The sequence below is a fragment of the Opisthocomus hoazin genome, chromosome 18 (assembly GCF_030867145.1).
Source record: "Opisthocomus hoazin isolate bOpiHoa1 chromosome 18, bOpiHoa1.hap1, whole genome shotgun sequence".
NCBI lineage: Eukaryota > Metazoa > Chordata > Aves > Opisthocomiformes > Opisthocomidae > Opisthocomus > Opisthocomus hoazin.
Window position 1 is genome coordinate 17,729,382 of NC_134431.1, and position 16,443 is coordinate 17,745,824.

The 16,443-nt window shown below is 51.7% G+C and overlaps 1 protein-coding gene across 2 annotated transcripts; it reads right to left on the minus strand.

The window, feature by feature from the left end:
- Nucleotides 1-1,928: 1,928 nt before the first annotated feature.
- On the minus strand, nucleotides 1,929-16,200 carry OPRL1 (opioid related nociceptin receptor 1). Of its 2 annotated transcripts, XM_075438880.1 has the most exons (5): nucleotides 16,109-16,200; nucleotides 15,568-15,887; nucleotides 14,858-15,111; nucleotides 5,290-5,645; nucleotides 1,929-5,023 (listed from the first exon to the last, which is right to left on the minus strand). In XM_075438880.1, exons 3-5 carry the CDS (start codon nucleotides 15,082-15,084, stop codon nucleotides 4,500-4,502), a joined length of 1,107 nt encoding a protein of 368 aa, XP_075294995.1. In that variant the 5' UTR covers nucleotides 15,085-15,111; nucleotides 15,568-15,887; nucleotides 16,109-16,200; the 3' UTR covers nucleotides 1,929-4,499. The 2 variants fall into 2 exon arrangements, with proteins under 2 accessions (XP_075294995.1, XP_075294996.1); XM_075438881.1 differs by lacking the exons at nucleotides 14,858-15,111; nucleotides 15,568-15,887; nucleotides 16,109-16,200 and adding an exon at nucleotides 7,603-7,793.
- Nucleotides 16,201-16,443: the final 243 nt, after the last annotated feature.

Sequence of the window (16,443 nt, forward strand, 5' to 3'; positions counted from 1 at the left end):
ATGCATAAACAGGGCTACAGCTCAGGATGTGTCTGAAGGAGATTCTCTCTGTTGAAGGAAGAGGAAAACTGCTTATGTATAAATATCCACAAAAATAGCTGAAGGAAAGCACAGGGAAATGAGTGGGAAAGCAAACTGGATTTTTTTCTGGCAGAGCCCGCTTTGTTGCCAGTCTAGAAGTCCCTCTTCTGAGCAGGCAGCAAAGGCTGCACCAGCACCAGCTGCTCCTGGAGATCCTTTGCATTTAAAAAAAGTGGCTATAACTATACGGCGAGCACCCACCTTCCCTATAAAGCACTGCAGGGTGAGAGGCATCCCTCTCCGGGCACACGTTGTCCTACCCAGCAATGGTATCCCAAAGCACCCAGAGAGAGATCAGAGCCCTCTGACAGCTCTTAAAGGAGTTAACAAACCTTACTCTGGGGGGGGCCAAAACAAAAAAAAAAAAGGAAAGAAAAGGGAAAAGATAGAAGACGTATTTACAGTCTAGCTCCTCGCAAAAACACCTGGGAAATATTGATGTGGCAGCTGCTCAGCATCAGATAGTGTCTTCGCCAGGGCAAGTCCTGAGCTGCAGAGCAACGGGCACCACGTGGGGCCAACGCAGCTTTTGTCTTTCTGCAGTCGGGATTTCTTCCAGCTGCTAAAATTGGCTTTGGCACTGGGGCCCAGGCTGAGTGGGAGCCAGAGGCGTTCGGAGCGGGCAAAAGGCTTTCCGGGTCCTATGGGCAGCGGGGATGAGGAGGGTGATTTTGACCGAATACCCTCCCAAACCAGCTAACCTCAGTCTGACCTGTAGCTTGGTGAAGTATAACTCAGCAGCTCCCCGGGTAAGTTCTCCCCATGGCATCAAACCATTCAAACTTCAGCGAGGGTGTAAAGTCTGCACCTTGTTTCTAGTTTTAGAAATTGTGATCCGTGCTGGGGGGAAAGTCATCGGCTGAACAGCCTGGGCAGGGGGAGGGGAAGGGAGACACAGCACGGGCAGAGCAAGGCATCCTTCCAAAGCCAGACATCTGCCCAGATGTGCCAGTGCCGTGAGCCATGGAGATTCCTGGGGGAGAGCTCAGCCCCTAGCTCATCCATTTCTTGGCCTTTCCAGCAGTGGTCTCCAGCCAGCAGCAGCAGGGACAACACTTAGTACATTAATAGTTCCTATAATGCTGAATAAAGCACTTTTTTTATGGCTTTGCTATAAGAACTCACCCCTGGGTACTTATAACTAACTGAACTAGAAAAGAAATAAAGATCTCAATTTTTTTCTCACCATCTTTATTTTTCTTCTTTTTAATTTTTTTTTAAAGAGAAGAAAATCACCACTGCTAATAGAAAAACCTCTCCTGATATTTACCTGCCTGGGTAGGAATATTGATCTTTGTGCAGAGAGAAGGCGCTTTCCTTATTGCACATCTCACTGGCTAACCCATCTTTCCTGGCTACAGAATACTGCTTTGGCTTTATTTTCAGAGCAGTTCTGTAATTCACCATTCTCCATGATCATACCTAACCCCATAACCCCTGGGAAGCGTGTAGGGAGTAGGTGGGAAGAGTCCTACATCAGACCTCACCTCTACCAGCAGGCAGCTGCCCGCATCGCTGCCTGCCCGTGTGAGAGCTGCCTGTGGTGAGACCCAGCGCAGCCGCGGAGCCTGGCAGGGTGTGGGCACCTCGCACACATCTCCAGCCGCCCATGTTCTAGCGTTTTCACATCTTCTGTTTCCAGGTTGCCTGCAGACAATGTTGCCTGCGTAACAGAAGTTCCCTCAGTAAAAAGGGATCGGACGCTTTGGTGTTAGTGCACGTGCTCAGCAGTGGTTTCAGCTAGAAAAAGAAGTCCATATGCAAAGATCGGGCAGCAGCGGGGCTGAAACAAGCCCCTGATTCACACAGCTACATCTTTCAGACTCCATTCAAAGTGCAGAGGGATTTATTTTCCTTTATTAAAGCACACAAGCAGCCACTTAGGAAATTGTCATTTACACTGCGGTAATTGGAAAAATCATACCAACACAACGATTTCAGAAGAGAATTAAAGAGCCCGCGCTTCAGCCGGCCAGCCGATCGCAAGCCTTCAACTCCATAGGCACAGTACAATAAAGCTTTTGCTTTCAGGTTTTTGTTGCTCCTCTTATAGCAAACTCCACTGAGCACTGAACAGAATGCCTAAACACATTCACTGCAAGGGCCACAGAATTACCCAAAAGCGTCGTAAACACACATTTATTGAGTGCTTGAGTATGTAAGATCGTTGCAGCATAGTCATTATAACAAAATCCTTATTTAAAAAATGCCAAACACCGGTGTATTTTTCAGAGGACGTAAATCTATTTAAAAACTCACCCAAGAACTACAAAGGGAGGGTGGCTGCTCCTTAGCCAGCCACGACTGAATGCTCCCCTGCTCCCTAATGGAACTGCAAGAAAAGCCCAGCAGTCGCTCCCAGCTTCACGCACCACTGTCCCCAGCACCGTGTCAGACCACGCAGCAGCCAACGGGCCGAGAAGGCTTAGGGTTGCTCACTGGACAAAGCTGTTGCTCTATCCACAAACACAACCGGCCACCCAACTCATTTTTTCCAGGGCATGGGTGCAGCTTGCCAGCAGCGCGGTTCTCGGGGAGCTCTTCCGAGCATGCCTGGGGGTTGTACGAGATTTCCTGGTGAGTGCTTGGGGACAAACACCCATTTCAAAGTGCTTAAAGTGCCCAGATTTCCTCCTCCCCCTACATTATTCAGGGGAAGTGCTACTTGCAAAGTTTGCTCTGGTATACCTCCAGATTCCCAATCAAGTGCTAATCAGCATAAAAATCCTCCCAGTTTGAGCAGTTTACAAGGGATCTGGGTCCTATACACGGGACACTGGAATTGCATCTATATTTTAAGCCCAACCATAAGGGAAACACTCTACATAGAAATATAACATCGGATCCTTTTATACAGCATATACAAAGAACGTGACAGCACTAAAATATTGGCAAATCAATACAATAAAAATACAGAATCTCATAGACCAGAGCACAAGAAATATATTCACATGAAATCTGTACAGTCCAGACAACACCGCCGGTTCTCGCGTTGGAGCTGACCTCCCATCTCCAAACAGAGGTCGCTGCTTTGTTTCCCCATCAACACCACCGTCCACCACTGCCCAGATGTCCCCAGGCTGTTGTGTTACAGGGAGAACACAGATCTGCTGTCCCTGCCAGCACGGAGGGCACTCGGTGGTTAAACTCTTCGGGAAGGCTTTCATCGTCAAACGAAATGACAGGGCATTTCATTTCACACAAAGCTCTGGCCTGCTGGGAGAGGAACATCCATCTGCAGTTGGCAGGAGGAGTGGTACCTCGGCAGCGTTTCCCAAGCTCTGTCAGCATTGTGGATCTCATTTCATTAAAAAAAAAAAAATTATAAACAAACCACCTTTTGTATGGTTTGCGCACCGCTTATCTCGTGTGGAGCAGGTGGGACTGTTGGAGGCCGCCCATCCTACCAGCAATGTCCATGTCTTCTGGAGGAGCTGCCGTTCTGACTTCTCCAAAATGGCTTTCCATTATACATAAATATACGTATATATAGGCCACTTTGTTCCTTCCTCCTCTCACTGAGGAACATTCCCAAGGCATGCTTGGCAAGACGAAATCCTGCGACGTAGCTGTACCTACAGCACTACAGAGGCGCATAGACAGACACATTCTGTCCGTTATGGAAACACAGAGTAAATAAAAAAAGCAGTAGCAGCATGTAAACAAGGATTTGTGTTCATTCCATCTGTCCTTCCTTCCTCGTCTTCTGAGCTACAGTTCTGACAGTCCCTTCTCACCACCCCGCACCCCTCTCGAGGCGGAGGGGTTCACTGCAGACCCCAATGTTGTCCTCCCCAGGCTCCCAGCCGCGGGGCAGTTTGGATTTCCCTTTCCACCAGCTCCCTTCTCTCCCTCTCCGCATCCTTGCCTTCGGGATGACTCATACTGGAGATGATCTTGGATTTTTGTCTGACGGCTGCTGCCCAATTTGGCTTCAGCAAAGTCTAATTTCAGAGTGATACCGCAGGAAGAAAACCTGCGCCCGGGCGCCTGGTGAGCCACATGAGCTGTTAGCAGCTTAAACAACTCAGGGAGGAAAAAAGAAATGGAATAGTTCAGATTTTTTCTGTTTCCCAAGCAGCAAAATTGTAAGCCCCAAGAGCAATCCCTATTTTGAACCCCTAATTCCTGAATCCTCAAGAACATCGCAAACCACCAGAGTTTTGCAGGAATCAAAGGGCTGATGCCAAACACGTTCCTTAGTGCGGGGTGCACTGGAATTAAAAATGCATCAAATGGGCTCACTTTTTCTGTGTGCTCTTGCAGTATCCGGTTTTCCCAACCCCCAAAATTGTTTCCTCACTTTCTCGCCTCTCAGTTTTGAGGTCCTGCTAAAGAGCCGTTATCTGAGTTAGCTCTGACGTGGGGGTGGTTGGACTCTGCTGGGCAACAGCCACCATGGGAATTTCCATGCCTAGTCAGGCCGGATTGTTAGTCCCCTCTGAGTTCTTGCAGGCATAGGCCACATCCTTGGCAATGCTGCACATTCTGTTGGACATCTGGAGCTCGGTCCTGAAGGCAGTGGGGAAGCAGAACTTCTTGAAGCACGCCTTGAAGTTCTCATCTAAGAAGGCATAGAGCACGGGGTTCAGGCTGCTGTTGGCGTACCCCAGCGCGGTGCAGAAGCAGGAGATGGCCAGCTCGAGCTCGCTTTCTGCCTTGGCACCCAAGCACTGGACCAGCACAAAAATCTGGATGGGAGTCCAGCAAATGATGAAGACTGCCACCACCACCAGGACCATTCGGGTGATGCGCCTCAGGTTTCGGTCCTTCTCCTTGGAGCCTGAGAGGACACGGACGTTCTTGAGTCGTCTGATCATGAGACTGTAGCAAATGGTGATGATCAATACAGGGATCATAAAGGAGAAGAGAAATACACAGATGCCAAACACAGGATCCCAGTAATCCACGGGTGAAGGGAGTTTAATTAGACAATCAATTTCTGCAAGTAAAAAAAATAAAAAGGAAAGGAAGTTCAGCAAACTCGTATCAAGAAGAAAAAGATTTTCACATTCAGTTTAGTTCAGGCATGCTGAATGCTGGAAATGCAGCAGCAGTGATGCAAAGAGGCAAGGGCAGAAAGGAAAGAGTTAAGATGGCTTTACAGCAGTGAGCTCACCATACTGATGAAACTGGTAGCCTGCTCCAATGGCTCCCCCAGCCCCTGGCCACCAACACCTCCCACCCGTTGGATGCATTTTTACTGACCGTTGTTTTCGTTCTCTGCAGATCCCATCACCATTGCTGGGATGCCAAAGACAGAAGCCAGCGCCCAGATGCAGACGTTCACCACTTTGGCCTTGTGGGGAGTGCGGATGTCTAGTGCTTTGATAGGGTGGCAGATCGCAATGTAGCGGTCCACGCTCATCATCGTCAGGGTGAAGGTGCTTGTGAACATGTTGTAGTAGTCTATAGAGATGGCAATCTTGCAGAGGACATTGCCAAAGGGCCAGAAGCCCAGGAACGTGTCCGTACCCTGGAAGGGTAAGGTCATCAGACACAAGGTATCAGCCAGAGCGAGGTTAAAGATGTAAATGTTGGTTGCTGTCTTCATCTTGGTGAATCTGAAATGTAGGAATGAGCAATGGTTAGAGCTCCACCTGACTATGATGGGTGAGACATTGAAGGCTACTGAAGAGAGCATCCTGTCACTTTCGGAAGGAGATGTTGTATTTTTCTTATGTATTAAGAGATTGAACACCACCCTCTCCTTTCTATCTCCCACGTGCTTATCAACACGCAGCTCAGCTCAGCTCCTACAACAATAAAAATGGTGCCTTCGCAATCAGTTTCACAGGCAGGAGAAGGTTATTCCCTTAGACTGCAAGCGAGGACCATGAAAGCCTGAGGCTGTCAACACACAGCCATGCTTTTTGAAAAATGACTTCGGTAAGGCTAATCTAGGATTTAATCACATACGGCTTCATTATTATAAATATTGGTGAGAGCTTTACCCAGTAAGCTGATTTGAAAGGCATCATATGGTCCGGGGGGAAGTTGATTAGCCATTTTGTATGGACTCATAGCCTAAGACTATGGCTAATGTGAGCTATCAAATCAAAATGGGCAAGATGGACAGCAGCAGCTAAAAACTGGTGAGAAACGAGGTTTGTCTCAGAAATCAAAATATCACAGTGGATCTTTCTAAAGAAAGGAGTAGTTTCCAGGTAACATCATGAGTCAACTCCACTTCAAAGGTTTGTCATTTCTGTATTACTTTTATCACAAGACCTGACTGCCCCAAAAGAAGACTCACCTTTCTTTAACGGTAATCATCTCCTTTTTACACATTGGAAATGATGCAAAGAAAGATGTGATCGCCTACCCAAGGACATACGCAGAGCCTGCAGAAATGGAAGCCCAACAGTGACTGGCTCTGTGACTGAATCTAACATTTCATCTCCAGGATGTTCCTCTCATGGGCAAAATAAGAGCTAAGATAGGTATAATTTTAAAACTACAGCTCATCTATCATTTACTACACTAATGGCCTTTGCAGAAATGTTGCCAGAAATGGCAGACAATGACATGTGTTATTAGTGGAGGGCAAGTTCATTTGAGGGTAACGCTTAAACCCACGGACTACTGCACTATTTGCAGTTTCATGTGTGTTGGAATATTATGGAGTCTGATTTGACCTAAAAAGCTCTTTTTGTCAAATTGGTTCAGAACAGCAAACCCACAGCTGCACTCCTCAGCACCGTACCCTGCCCGCCCCGGCTGACCTGAGCTTCAGCTCTTGGTAAATTATTTGAGTGCTTGGAGGAACATTATCAGTACCACACTCTGAACTCTGTTGAGACACATGGTGACATAGCCAGGTTTGCAAGAGTAACAGCAAATGGATCCACAATCCAGAATACAAAGACTATTTTTTTAACCCCTCTTAGAGCTCTAAAAGTCAGATGTTTGAAAGTGGCTTCAGAAAGCAAGAACAAACTATCCTACATTTGACCTTGAAAGTCAAGGGAAGATTTTGGAGCAGGTGAACGTTGATGGAAGCACTTGAAGTCCCCACATAAGCCTGAGTCAGGCTCCTCCTGGCCCAGAAATCACAGCAGCCGAGGAAGACGTGGTTCTTAGAAAGCCAGCCCAGATCAGATAAACTTATATAACCAAAAGCAGCAGAGGAAAAATACCAGCGTCTTTCCAGTCGTGAAGGGATGAACAAGCAAAACACTTTGCAAATCCAACACAACCAGGCAGCTGCCAGGGCTTTAAAGCTTTGGGACTTCCTAAGCAGAATTACACAGAACCAGAAGGACTGCAGTGCTGTGAACCCCAGAGCAGCAGCATCTCAGGGTGGGTGAGTTTTGCTTTTCTGTTTGAATTCTTGCAGTTGGCATAAATGAGGCAACGCACACCAGGAGCATGAGATGAGTCTGTGAATGGATTCAGACACTTTCCCCTCTAGGTTAGCGGGGGGGGGTAATTAAATTTAAGAAATTCAATCACTGTTCTTTATCAGCCCACACAAAAATAAGTACTGTCAGCATAGGTTTCAGGAAATTATTCAGTCACCTAAGACTGCATTAGCAAAGGTCTCCTGGGAGCTGTAGTCTTCCTCTGTGTAGCACAGACCCGGCTGGGCTCACCCAAGCTTCCCAAAGGTCAAGCTTGTTCCAGTCCATCCTTCCAGGAGGACTGGACTTGGAGGTAATCCATCAACATGCCTCTAACCCTGAGTGTTTTCACTGATGTTATAACTCGAGGCAGTAACAACTGCATTTTCAAACCATGATGGGCAACTTCACCACTGTGAAACAGAAAAAAATAAAAGTGTGGGGTTTGGGGGTTTTTTTTTTTATGCCTGTGGGAGACACAAGCAGCAATCCACCCACCTCTACCACCCACCCAGCATCCATGGGGGTTGCCTCCATGCACAGTCCTGTGGCCCCAGCATGTTGAGAAGTTTGGGGCATCTCAGCTAGCCCAGAGCTCGTGGTGTGCAGACTGCAAACCTCCAGCTCCGTCTCGCTCCCCCCTCCACCCCAGGGGACCTCGCTGGTTCCTCTCCTCCAAGACACTTCTCAGCAAGCACTCAACGTCCAGGGACAATTGCTCAGCCCAGCCCTGCAAAATCCTCTCTCCCCCGGTGCATGGGTCCCTCCCTGCCACCCCTGCCCTCACTCCCTCCATGGTGACAGCAGAGCCGCCTTCCCTCGCTCCCTCCAGCACGGGGACATGCTGGGAAAGCTGGCCCACCTCTACCTCCTTCAACCCACCTTCAAGTGGATTTTAAGGCTGGTTTTGTGCTCTTGAAAGGTGGGGAAATTAATTTACACCTAATTAATTACTTCTTGGTCCACTTTCTCTGCACGCTGAGAGCCAACAGCCATTATCCCAACCAACCAATGTTCCTAAACATTTCCAGAATGTTCAGTACAAGCAAAAATCAATTAATCACTTCTCAGTGGATTAACCTCTTTTTCTTTTCCTCCGGGAACTGAGAGTGTTCTCTTTCTTAATCTGCACAAAAAGACAAATGAAACTCTCGGGCTTTAGGAGACACCTAAGGTCCCCCCCACGGCACAGCTCTGATGCGGATAAGCCTCTGGCCTCCACAGATGACATTAACTCCCACCGAGCCACTTTCTTGCACTCGGTCACGAAGGCAATTTCCTAATGGAGCATCTCCCACAGGGTGGTTCTCTGCTCTCCATCCAGGTCCACCTTTGTCACAAAAATAATCGCTTTGCTCTGCTCTCCTGTTCTCCTGGCTGCTGAAGCCTAAGAGGAAAAACATCTGGACACCAGCCCAGCACTCAGCTTCCCCCTCCTTTTTGCTAAGGAGACCTCAAGCAGCATTACCTGCAACAAAGCTGTGCTCCAGCGAGGGCCACCCACAATTTGGGAGAGGAGGAGATGGGTGGGAAACAGCCCTTCCACATACTGGGCTTTGAGGTCCTGTTCTCACAAGGATGGATTCTGTCCCTGGCTGAGCCTCGCGGTGAGCTGCAAGCCTGTTGTTTTAGCATCATTCCCTCCTCTCCACCCAGCCATCACAAGGCTGCAGGGCAGCAAGCAGCTCTGGAGGCCCCAGAGCTAAGGACCAGCCAGCTGCAGCAAACATACAACCCTAAACGGGGCTGCAGACACCAGAGGCAGAGAGACCGGGGCAAAGACTTCAGCCCTGGAGAACCACGAACATCATCTCCAGGAGCTCTCTGCCTCTTGGAGCCTCTTGATTTTGATATTCATAGCTCCAGCTAATTGGGATGCAGACAGCACTGTTCACCTTGAGCAGCTCCCTCCGTTCTCATCCCATGCCCTGGCATTAGTGACAGCCTTGGCCACCCTCCCTGGACATGCACAAGGAAGCAAAACAGAGCAGCAAAGACTCAGGGAGGATTTTTGCGGAGCTGCTTCCACCTTCTGATGGTGGAAATCAACGCCAGCTCACTGACATCTCTGCTCCCAGCCTGCTCTGAGCCCACAGGTTGGATGAAGCTGATATTTGATCTGGCACGTACCATCGTGATTCGTGTCATCCCAGCCGTACACCCACACCAGGCTCTCCGTGTCCCTGCTGCTCTGATCACCTTTTCCGAGCCCCCTCATCCTGAAATTACCCAGTTCAAGCCAGTTTACTCTTGAAGGTCCAACAGGCCACAAAAAACGGCGAATTTAAGAAGGACAAATTTAAATCACTTTGGACTATGAAGCCAGACACTACAGCAAAAGCAGCCAGCAACACCGGCACGTAAAAGCCTATTAATTACCTGGGAGGACAGTGACTGATTAGCAGGGGTTAAGGAGTCTGCCACCAGCCAGGGCGAGCAGCAATGCTCTGGGCAGATGATTTTCTTGCCCTTTGAGTCTCACTGCCGTGTCTGTGGGATACTGGTGCCCTCCATCCTCAAGGGACCACCGCGGACGGGGACGCTGCATGTCCCCGATCGCTGCCATGGTGAGGGCAGAGGCTGGGTGGCTGCTGCTGCAGAAGCCTCTGTAACTCACCCAGGGGCTTGCAGGGATGGTCACGCAACCCCGAGCAGGCACGTGGCCACCAGCAATGGTGCTTCGGTCTACGGAGGGCATTCGCCAGCACCCGTCCTGCAGCAAGATGCTCTCATCCCTGTTGGTGTGCCAGATCTGCCTCTGCTGAACTGCTCATGTCCTAAACGCTGCTGGGAATTGCCCAGTCCCTGAAAAGCACTGGGAGCCATGTCAACACATCAAGCATCACCAAATTAGTGCCACACGCAGGTAATTGCTTTCCATTCATCCCACCGAAGCCAGGGAAAACCAAGAGCCCTCCAGCCCTCCAGGAGCTGTGTTAGCAGGAGCCACACATGGCTGCCACGAGCCACGTGGCTCAGCCCAGCTCACCTGGGCTTATGGGAGCCTGGAAATTGGGGATCTACAGACCTGCCCTTTGCAGTGGGTCCCCCTCCTGCTCTCCTTGCCATCCTCCGCCGGCTCCAATCACTCTGCAGAGCACAGCCCTTCACATGGGTTCCCCTTCTTTACCAATTGTAACATTTGTCTTCTTTTTGTTGGCCAGGAGAAACTAAAAAAGGCAGATCTGGAGAGACCTGAGGTCTCAGGTGGCCTCACCGGTGTCCACTGGGTCCACACCGCATTAAGCAGTCACTCAGTTCCCACTCTGAGACACACAGCTGGTTGAGGCTCTTCCCTGAGAAAGCTTTCTGTTAAGAAATCAGCATCTCTGCAATGCCACAATTAACTTAATTTTCCATCTCATCACAGCCAGCTGCCCTCACCCCTATTCTCAGGGATCAATGCAGTTTTCAAGCAGAATAACGGCCAGCACAGCCACCCCCAGGCAGCCACCCGATGCAGGCATCTCCCCAGCACATCCCTCCTCCCAAAGCTTCACCTGGAAGCAGCAAATGGAAGTGTAGCAGCCTGACAGCCCATAATCTGCCTGAACAGCTGCTTAAAATGCTCTGAAACAGTGTTCTTCAATAGTGAGAGCTGGGCATCCCCAGTACTTTGCTGGGCTCCCAGCAGAGAGCTGCCATGGCAAAGAGCAGTACCCTAGAAACGAGGCACCAACCCCACGGGGCCCGATCCAGGCGAGCAGAGCCAACACCGAGGGAGTCCTCCAGACCACCCCTGCTGAGCATCGCAGCGGTGTGATGGAGTTGGGGACAGCAGGAGACCTCCTGGGCCAGAAGCTGCACTGGCCCTGGTCCCTTCCCTGGCACGCCGGTGGCTGGTGGAGGCTTGAGGGTCCAGGAGACCTCCTAGGCCAGAAGCTGCACTGGCTCTGGTCCCTTCCCTGGTATGCCGGTGGCTGGTGGAGGCTTGAGGGTCCAGGAGACCTCCTGGGCCAGAAGCTGCACTGGCTCTGGTCCCTTCCCTGGCACGCCAGTGGCTGGTGGAGGCTTGAGGGTCCCTGTCACACCCCATGCAGCAACGCCTGGGTCAGCATCACCTCCAGCCCCATGGGTCAACCACCCCCAGGGCCATTGCAAGAACAATACATCCCCCTTCACCTTTGCTTTTCTGCCTGAAGACAAAGCTCTCGGGCATCCAGCCTTGGTGCATTCAGGTAACAGATACGAGGGACCTCAGCAGCCTGGTTTCCCCCACTCTCCCCCCAAAGCCTCTCTGCCTCGTGCTGCTCCGCTCCTTGTTCCGCATTCATTAAAACGCAGCGCAGGAAATCTATGCAGAAGAGAGCAAACAGCAGAAGTAGAAGGAGGGAGGGGAGGCTTTATCTCCCCTGGCAAGGAACTCCACAATGAGCAAGCAGAACAAAGCCCAGACACGGCAGGTCTCCACAATTGGTCCTTCACCGTCCAGGAAATCACGTTCCTGACGAGAGCCCTTCTCGGTCTTCTCCAATTAGCGCTGCTCAGCATTACAAGGGGATTGACAGTCACACGATGACCATCTCTATAAATTAACCATTCCAAACGTTAAATCACTCCAAATATAATAGAGATGTAGGGTGGGTTCTACAACAGAGGGGAAAACCCAGAGGAGGCTTTGAATTTGTGTGAAATAGCGGGAGATTTTAAACTCTTCCCTCGATGCTGCAAAAAGCTCATTGAAGAGGAACAAAAAACAAGCCTTCCTGATGCCTTCAATTTCCTCGAGTGCTGATACTCGAGTCTTTATATTTCCCAACTCCCACAAAAACAGGAAACAATTACTGTCTACGTCACCGTGCCATTCTTTTTCTGGAAGATAGTACACTGTTTTCTTACATGTTGTGTAATGTAGAAGTCTAGTTATGCCTGGTGAAATATAAGCATGGAAAGAAGAAAAACAGCTTTTGTAGGGTGCACCATACCGACAGATGACAGGGGTGCAGCACAGAGGGTTTACCAGTCTTTTTTCCATTAACAGAAGAGAGAAATCACTAAGAGTCCCAAAACCCCGTGTTGCCTTCCCAGCAACCAACTTTCAATTTGCTGAAGATGCTGCTTAAGGCACGAAGCCCAGCAGCACCAATGCTCCAGTCCTTCAACGGCCACTGATTTGGCAGCTCTGCCTGAATCTGCATGCATGGCCAGGGTCAAGAGTTTGAGATATTGAGTCCAGTTTACCACCACACTTGCTCCTGACCTCAGAGAGAGCAAGGAGACAAAAATCCTGGGCAGAAGTAACCAGAAGTTGTAATTACCCACCAAACCAAGGGTAATTTCCCTGGGTAGAATGCAGTGATAGTCTCAGCTCAGTACTGAGCTCCTGGGAGATGCTGATGGGGAGAACCAGGGGGAAATAGCAGCTCATCTCCTACACATGCTCCAGCTCAGTCATAACCTCCCGGGCACACATTATTCAAGGGGCCACTCCAGGCTCACGGAGAATTTTTTTTTTTAAAATAGGTGAATCACCCAAAGGAGTATCCAAATGATTAAAAATTCTATTGGCTTTTTTGTGTGTATCAGGGTTTCTGGATAAAGGGGAAATGGAAGAAATGGAAAAGGGCTGGGGGAGGCGGGGGTGACACCTGTCCTCAGTTTCCAGTTGCTTCAAACCAGAGGACACATCAGAAAGTTAAGTTCCAGGGCAAATATCAGTGCCAAATTCCACTTTCTTTTCTTGGGTCCCATTTCTCCAAGTGGAAGGTATCCAAGCCAAAAAGGAGCGGAACAGAGGCCACCATTTTAAAAGCATGGCCGTGCACAGCCACAGCAGATGTCCACCCTGACCAGGATGCCGGTTTGGGACATTCAGGTTCAGGATGACACACCAGTCACAGCCCTGGGCAGGGGCCAGCAGGGTCCTTTGCAGAGAAGGGAGAAGATTTCTGCCAAGGCTTCTCCTTCTTACACACGCCTAAGGTTCACGCACGGGGCACAGGCTCCCTCCCCCTGCACGCACACCGCTGGCATTGCCAGGGAGCTGCATCGCTGCGTGGGACAAGGACTTCTCACTCCCAGAGCCTCGCTACTCCCCACGCTGACACGCACCCACAAACACCGTGCCTACTCAAATGGTTGCTACTACACTGAACAGAAAGGCGAGCTCTCCAAGCACGACTCTGCTGCACTGCAAACCTCTCTCCATCTCCAGACTCCCCAGGGCTATCGTGATCCCCTCTCCCTGCCATAAACTCCTCGGCAGGAGGAGCACGGACAGGCAGCCTGGCGAACAGCCGTGTCACTCTGCCCTCCTAGCAGAGATTTCGCCGCCGTTCACTGGCCTGCGACACCGAAGACATCATTTTGCAGCATCTCCCCCAGCCGAGTTGTGTGTGTCCAAGGGAAAGATGCTTTGGAAGCAGCAGGGCTCCTGGCAGGAGCGAGACTTCCTCCCATCAGTGCCTGAATACCTGCTAAATATTTTCGTCCTCTGTTGGAGGAGAAAACAAATTGCTTCTGTCTTTTCTGTGCTGGCAGCATCCACCTGCACCAGGATTCTGCTCCAAGACATGTACAAAATGGAAGATCACGCCTAACATATAGCGTACAGGGATTGCTGGCATTTGACTCAGAATCACCGCCCTAACGGTTGCATTAACTTATTTTGTACTTACAGGGGGGAACAAGGTTTCTGGCTGCAGGGAATGGGGTGGTTTGGAGCACAGCAGAACCAGACAGGGATGCTTAAAATGCCAGGGAGGCTGGGCAGTGCTGCTGGAGCGGGGCAGGCTCCACGCTGTGCCCCTCTGCAAGGGTCCCCCTGCTCTCTCGACTTCAGCGTGAGGAGCCAGAGCAGTTGCCCTCATCACCGCAGCATCCTGTCACATCTTATTTATGTCTGTAGTTTCCAAAGAGTTGGCAGAGCTACAGTCGTGACTTTTCCCCGGTAAAGGTAAGACTGAGCCTCCCGGCAGGCTCTTCTCCTTGCAGCTACGCTCAGCTTTGGAAAGCGCCAGCTCCCAGATGGAGCAGCACCTGCAGCCGCAGCTGCGGTGCCGGACACGGCGCAGGAGGGAGAGGTCCCGTTACAGACCCAGCACACGCTGGCAGCGGGATGCTCCCAGCTCATCGCCCTCCCCGGGGACACCCAGCTCCCTGCCTGGCTGTTTGCAAAAAAAATAATAATAATAATAAAAAAGTCCCATTTTTTGAGCAGATCTGATCACTCTGTTCCATTCTCTGGGTTAAACTTTAGGAGGCACCAGAGGGCAGCTGAAAGCTGGTGGGAACCTTCATCACAGCCTAGGAAGGGAGAAAAACAAATAAAACCAAAACAATAAAACAAATGCCACATCGTCACCTCTAAAGCACACCGCAACGACCAGGGAAGTGCCTGCCTGCTTCACCGGCAGCAGGGATTCAGGGGGAGCAGGTCTGCCCCGCTCGCCGCCCTCCCCGAGCCTCCCCGGCGTGCTGCCTGCGCGTCCTACCTGACGATCACATACATGACGGAGCAGTTGCCCACCAGCCCCACAATGCACACGATGGAGTAGACAACCACGATGGTGATCTTGATGCTCAGCGGCAGGAAACCGTCCCCCGTGCCGTTGTTGAACCAGTTACTGGGGAGGAAGCTCAGGTTCAGCATGGAGGAGTCGTTCAGCAGCTTTCTCAGGTCAGGGTCTTCAAAAATATGGGCAGGGAAGAGCGGGTCCATCCTGAAGCACCAGCCCGTGCCAAGGACCTGGGGCACCAAAGAGACAGTTTTACGAGCCACCGATCAATCGGGTAGCGTGGGACCGCAGAAAAGCGTGTGCGTGAGCAACACAGGGGGAGAAGGGTGATTTATGGCCGGGGACAGCACGGTGTGTGTCCCCCCCCACCCTCCCCAAGAGCATTTGAATGCGATGCGACCCCGCGAGCTTGGTGCATCCTGAGCGTACCCCCACGCCGCCAGCGCGGGCTGCCCAACGCTGGATGCTCCCACCCACCTCTCCCACCCATGCCGGGTCAGTGAGTCCCCCCCAGACCTCTCCTCCGAGACCCCCCGCAGCCTCCCACCGGGGCTGGGGCACGACCCCCCCCACCCGACCCCCACCCCCCCACCCACCTCCCGCGGCCCCTAACCCTGCTGCAGCCCCGGTAAAAAGGCAGGAAAAGCCCGAAGTTGAAAATAAGCCTGAAAACCCCAGCTGCTTACCTGGCTGCGGGTTCCCCCTCTAGCGCGGCTCCCTGCCCCGCAGCTCCGGGCGAGGCTGCGCACCCCGGGGCCGCATCCAGGCACCCCCGGGCTGGGGGGGGGGGACGGACACACACACAAAGCCGGGCTCCGCTTCGGAGGAGGTTGGGGGGCGGGGGGGGTACACGACGAGGGGCTGCTCCTCGCAGGCAGGGATGCTGCCAGCGCAGGGGGCTGCACCCCGGAGCCCACGTTTTTAACGCAAAGGGAGGGATGGGGGAGAGGGAGGGAGGACGGACGGCGGCTGGGCAGAGCCAGCCCCGGCTGCCTGGCTTCTCCCACTGCGTAAGAGAAAAGCGAGGGGGGGGGGGGGGGGGGGGGGGAGAAAAGGGGGGGGATAATAAATAAGCAAAGGCACCAAACGGAAAGCGAGCCCACACCTGCGAGCCCAAGGGCAGCGTCCAACCCCCGCGGACCCCCCGTCCCGCCCCCGGAGTGGGGGAGGGGAAGGACCACCCCCCCACACCCCCACACCCCCGATCAGAGGGGCCCCGCAGCCTACCTGGGGTGGGCTCCCGCACTGCGAGGAAGGGAAGGACCGGGGCAGCGGGGACGGAGGGCTTCAGGAGGAGGATTCCTCCCTGCTCTGCAATCGTGCAGCCTGAAGGCTGTGCCAGCGCAGGAGATGCAGAACGGGAAATCTGACCTAGAAACTGATAAAATCACAAGGTGGACTGAGAACTCGGGGGAGAAAATTGTTATTACTTCGTGTTCTTCCAGTGGCATTCGCTAAAGGTCATTTCTGTAACATCCTGCGCTTCGGCTCAGAGTTAGAGCGGAGCATTTGTTTTAAGGAGCTGCAGTGGGAAATTCATTACCTCGGGGTGGGGTGATCCG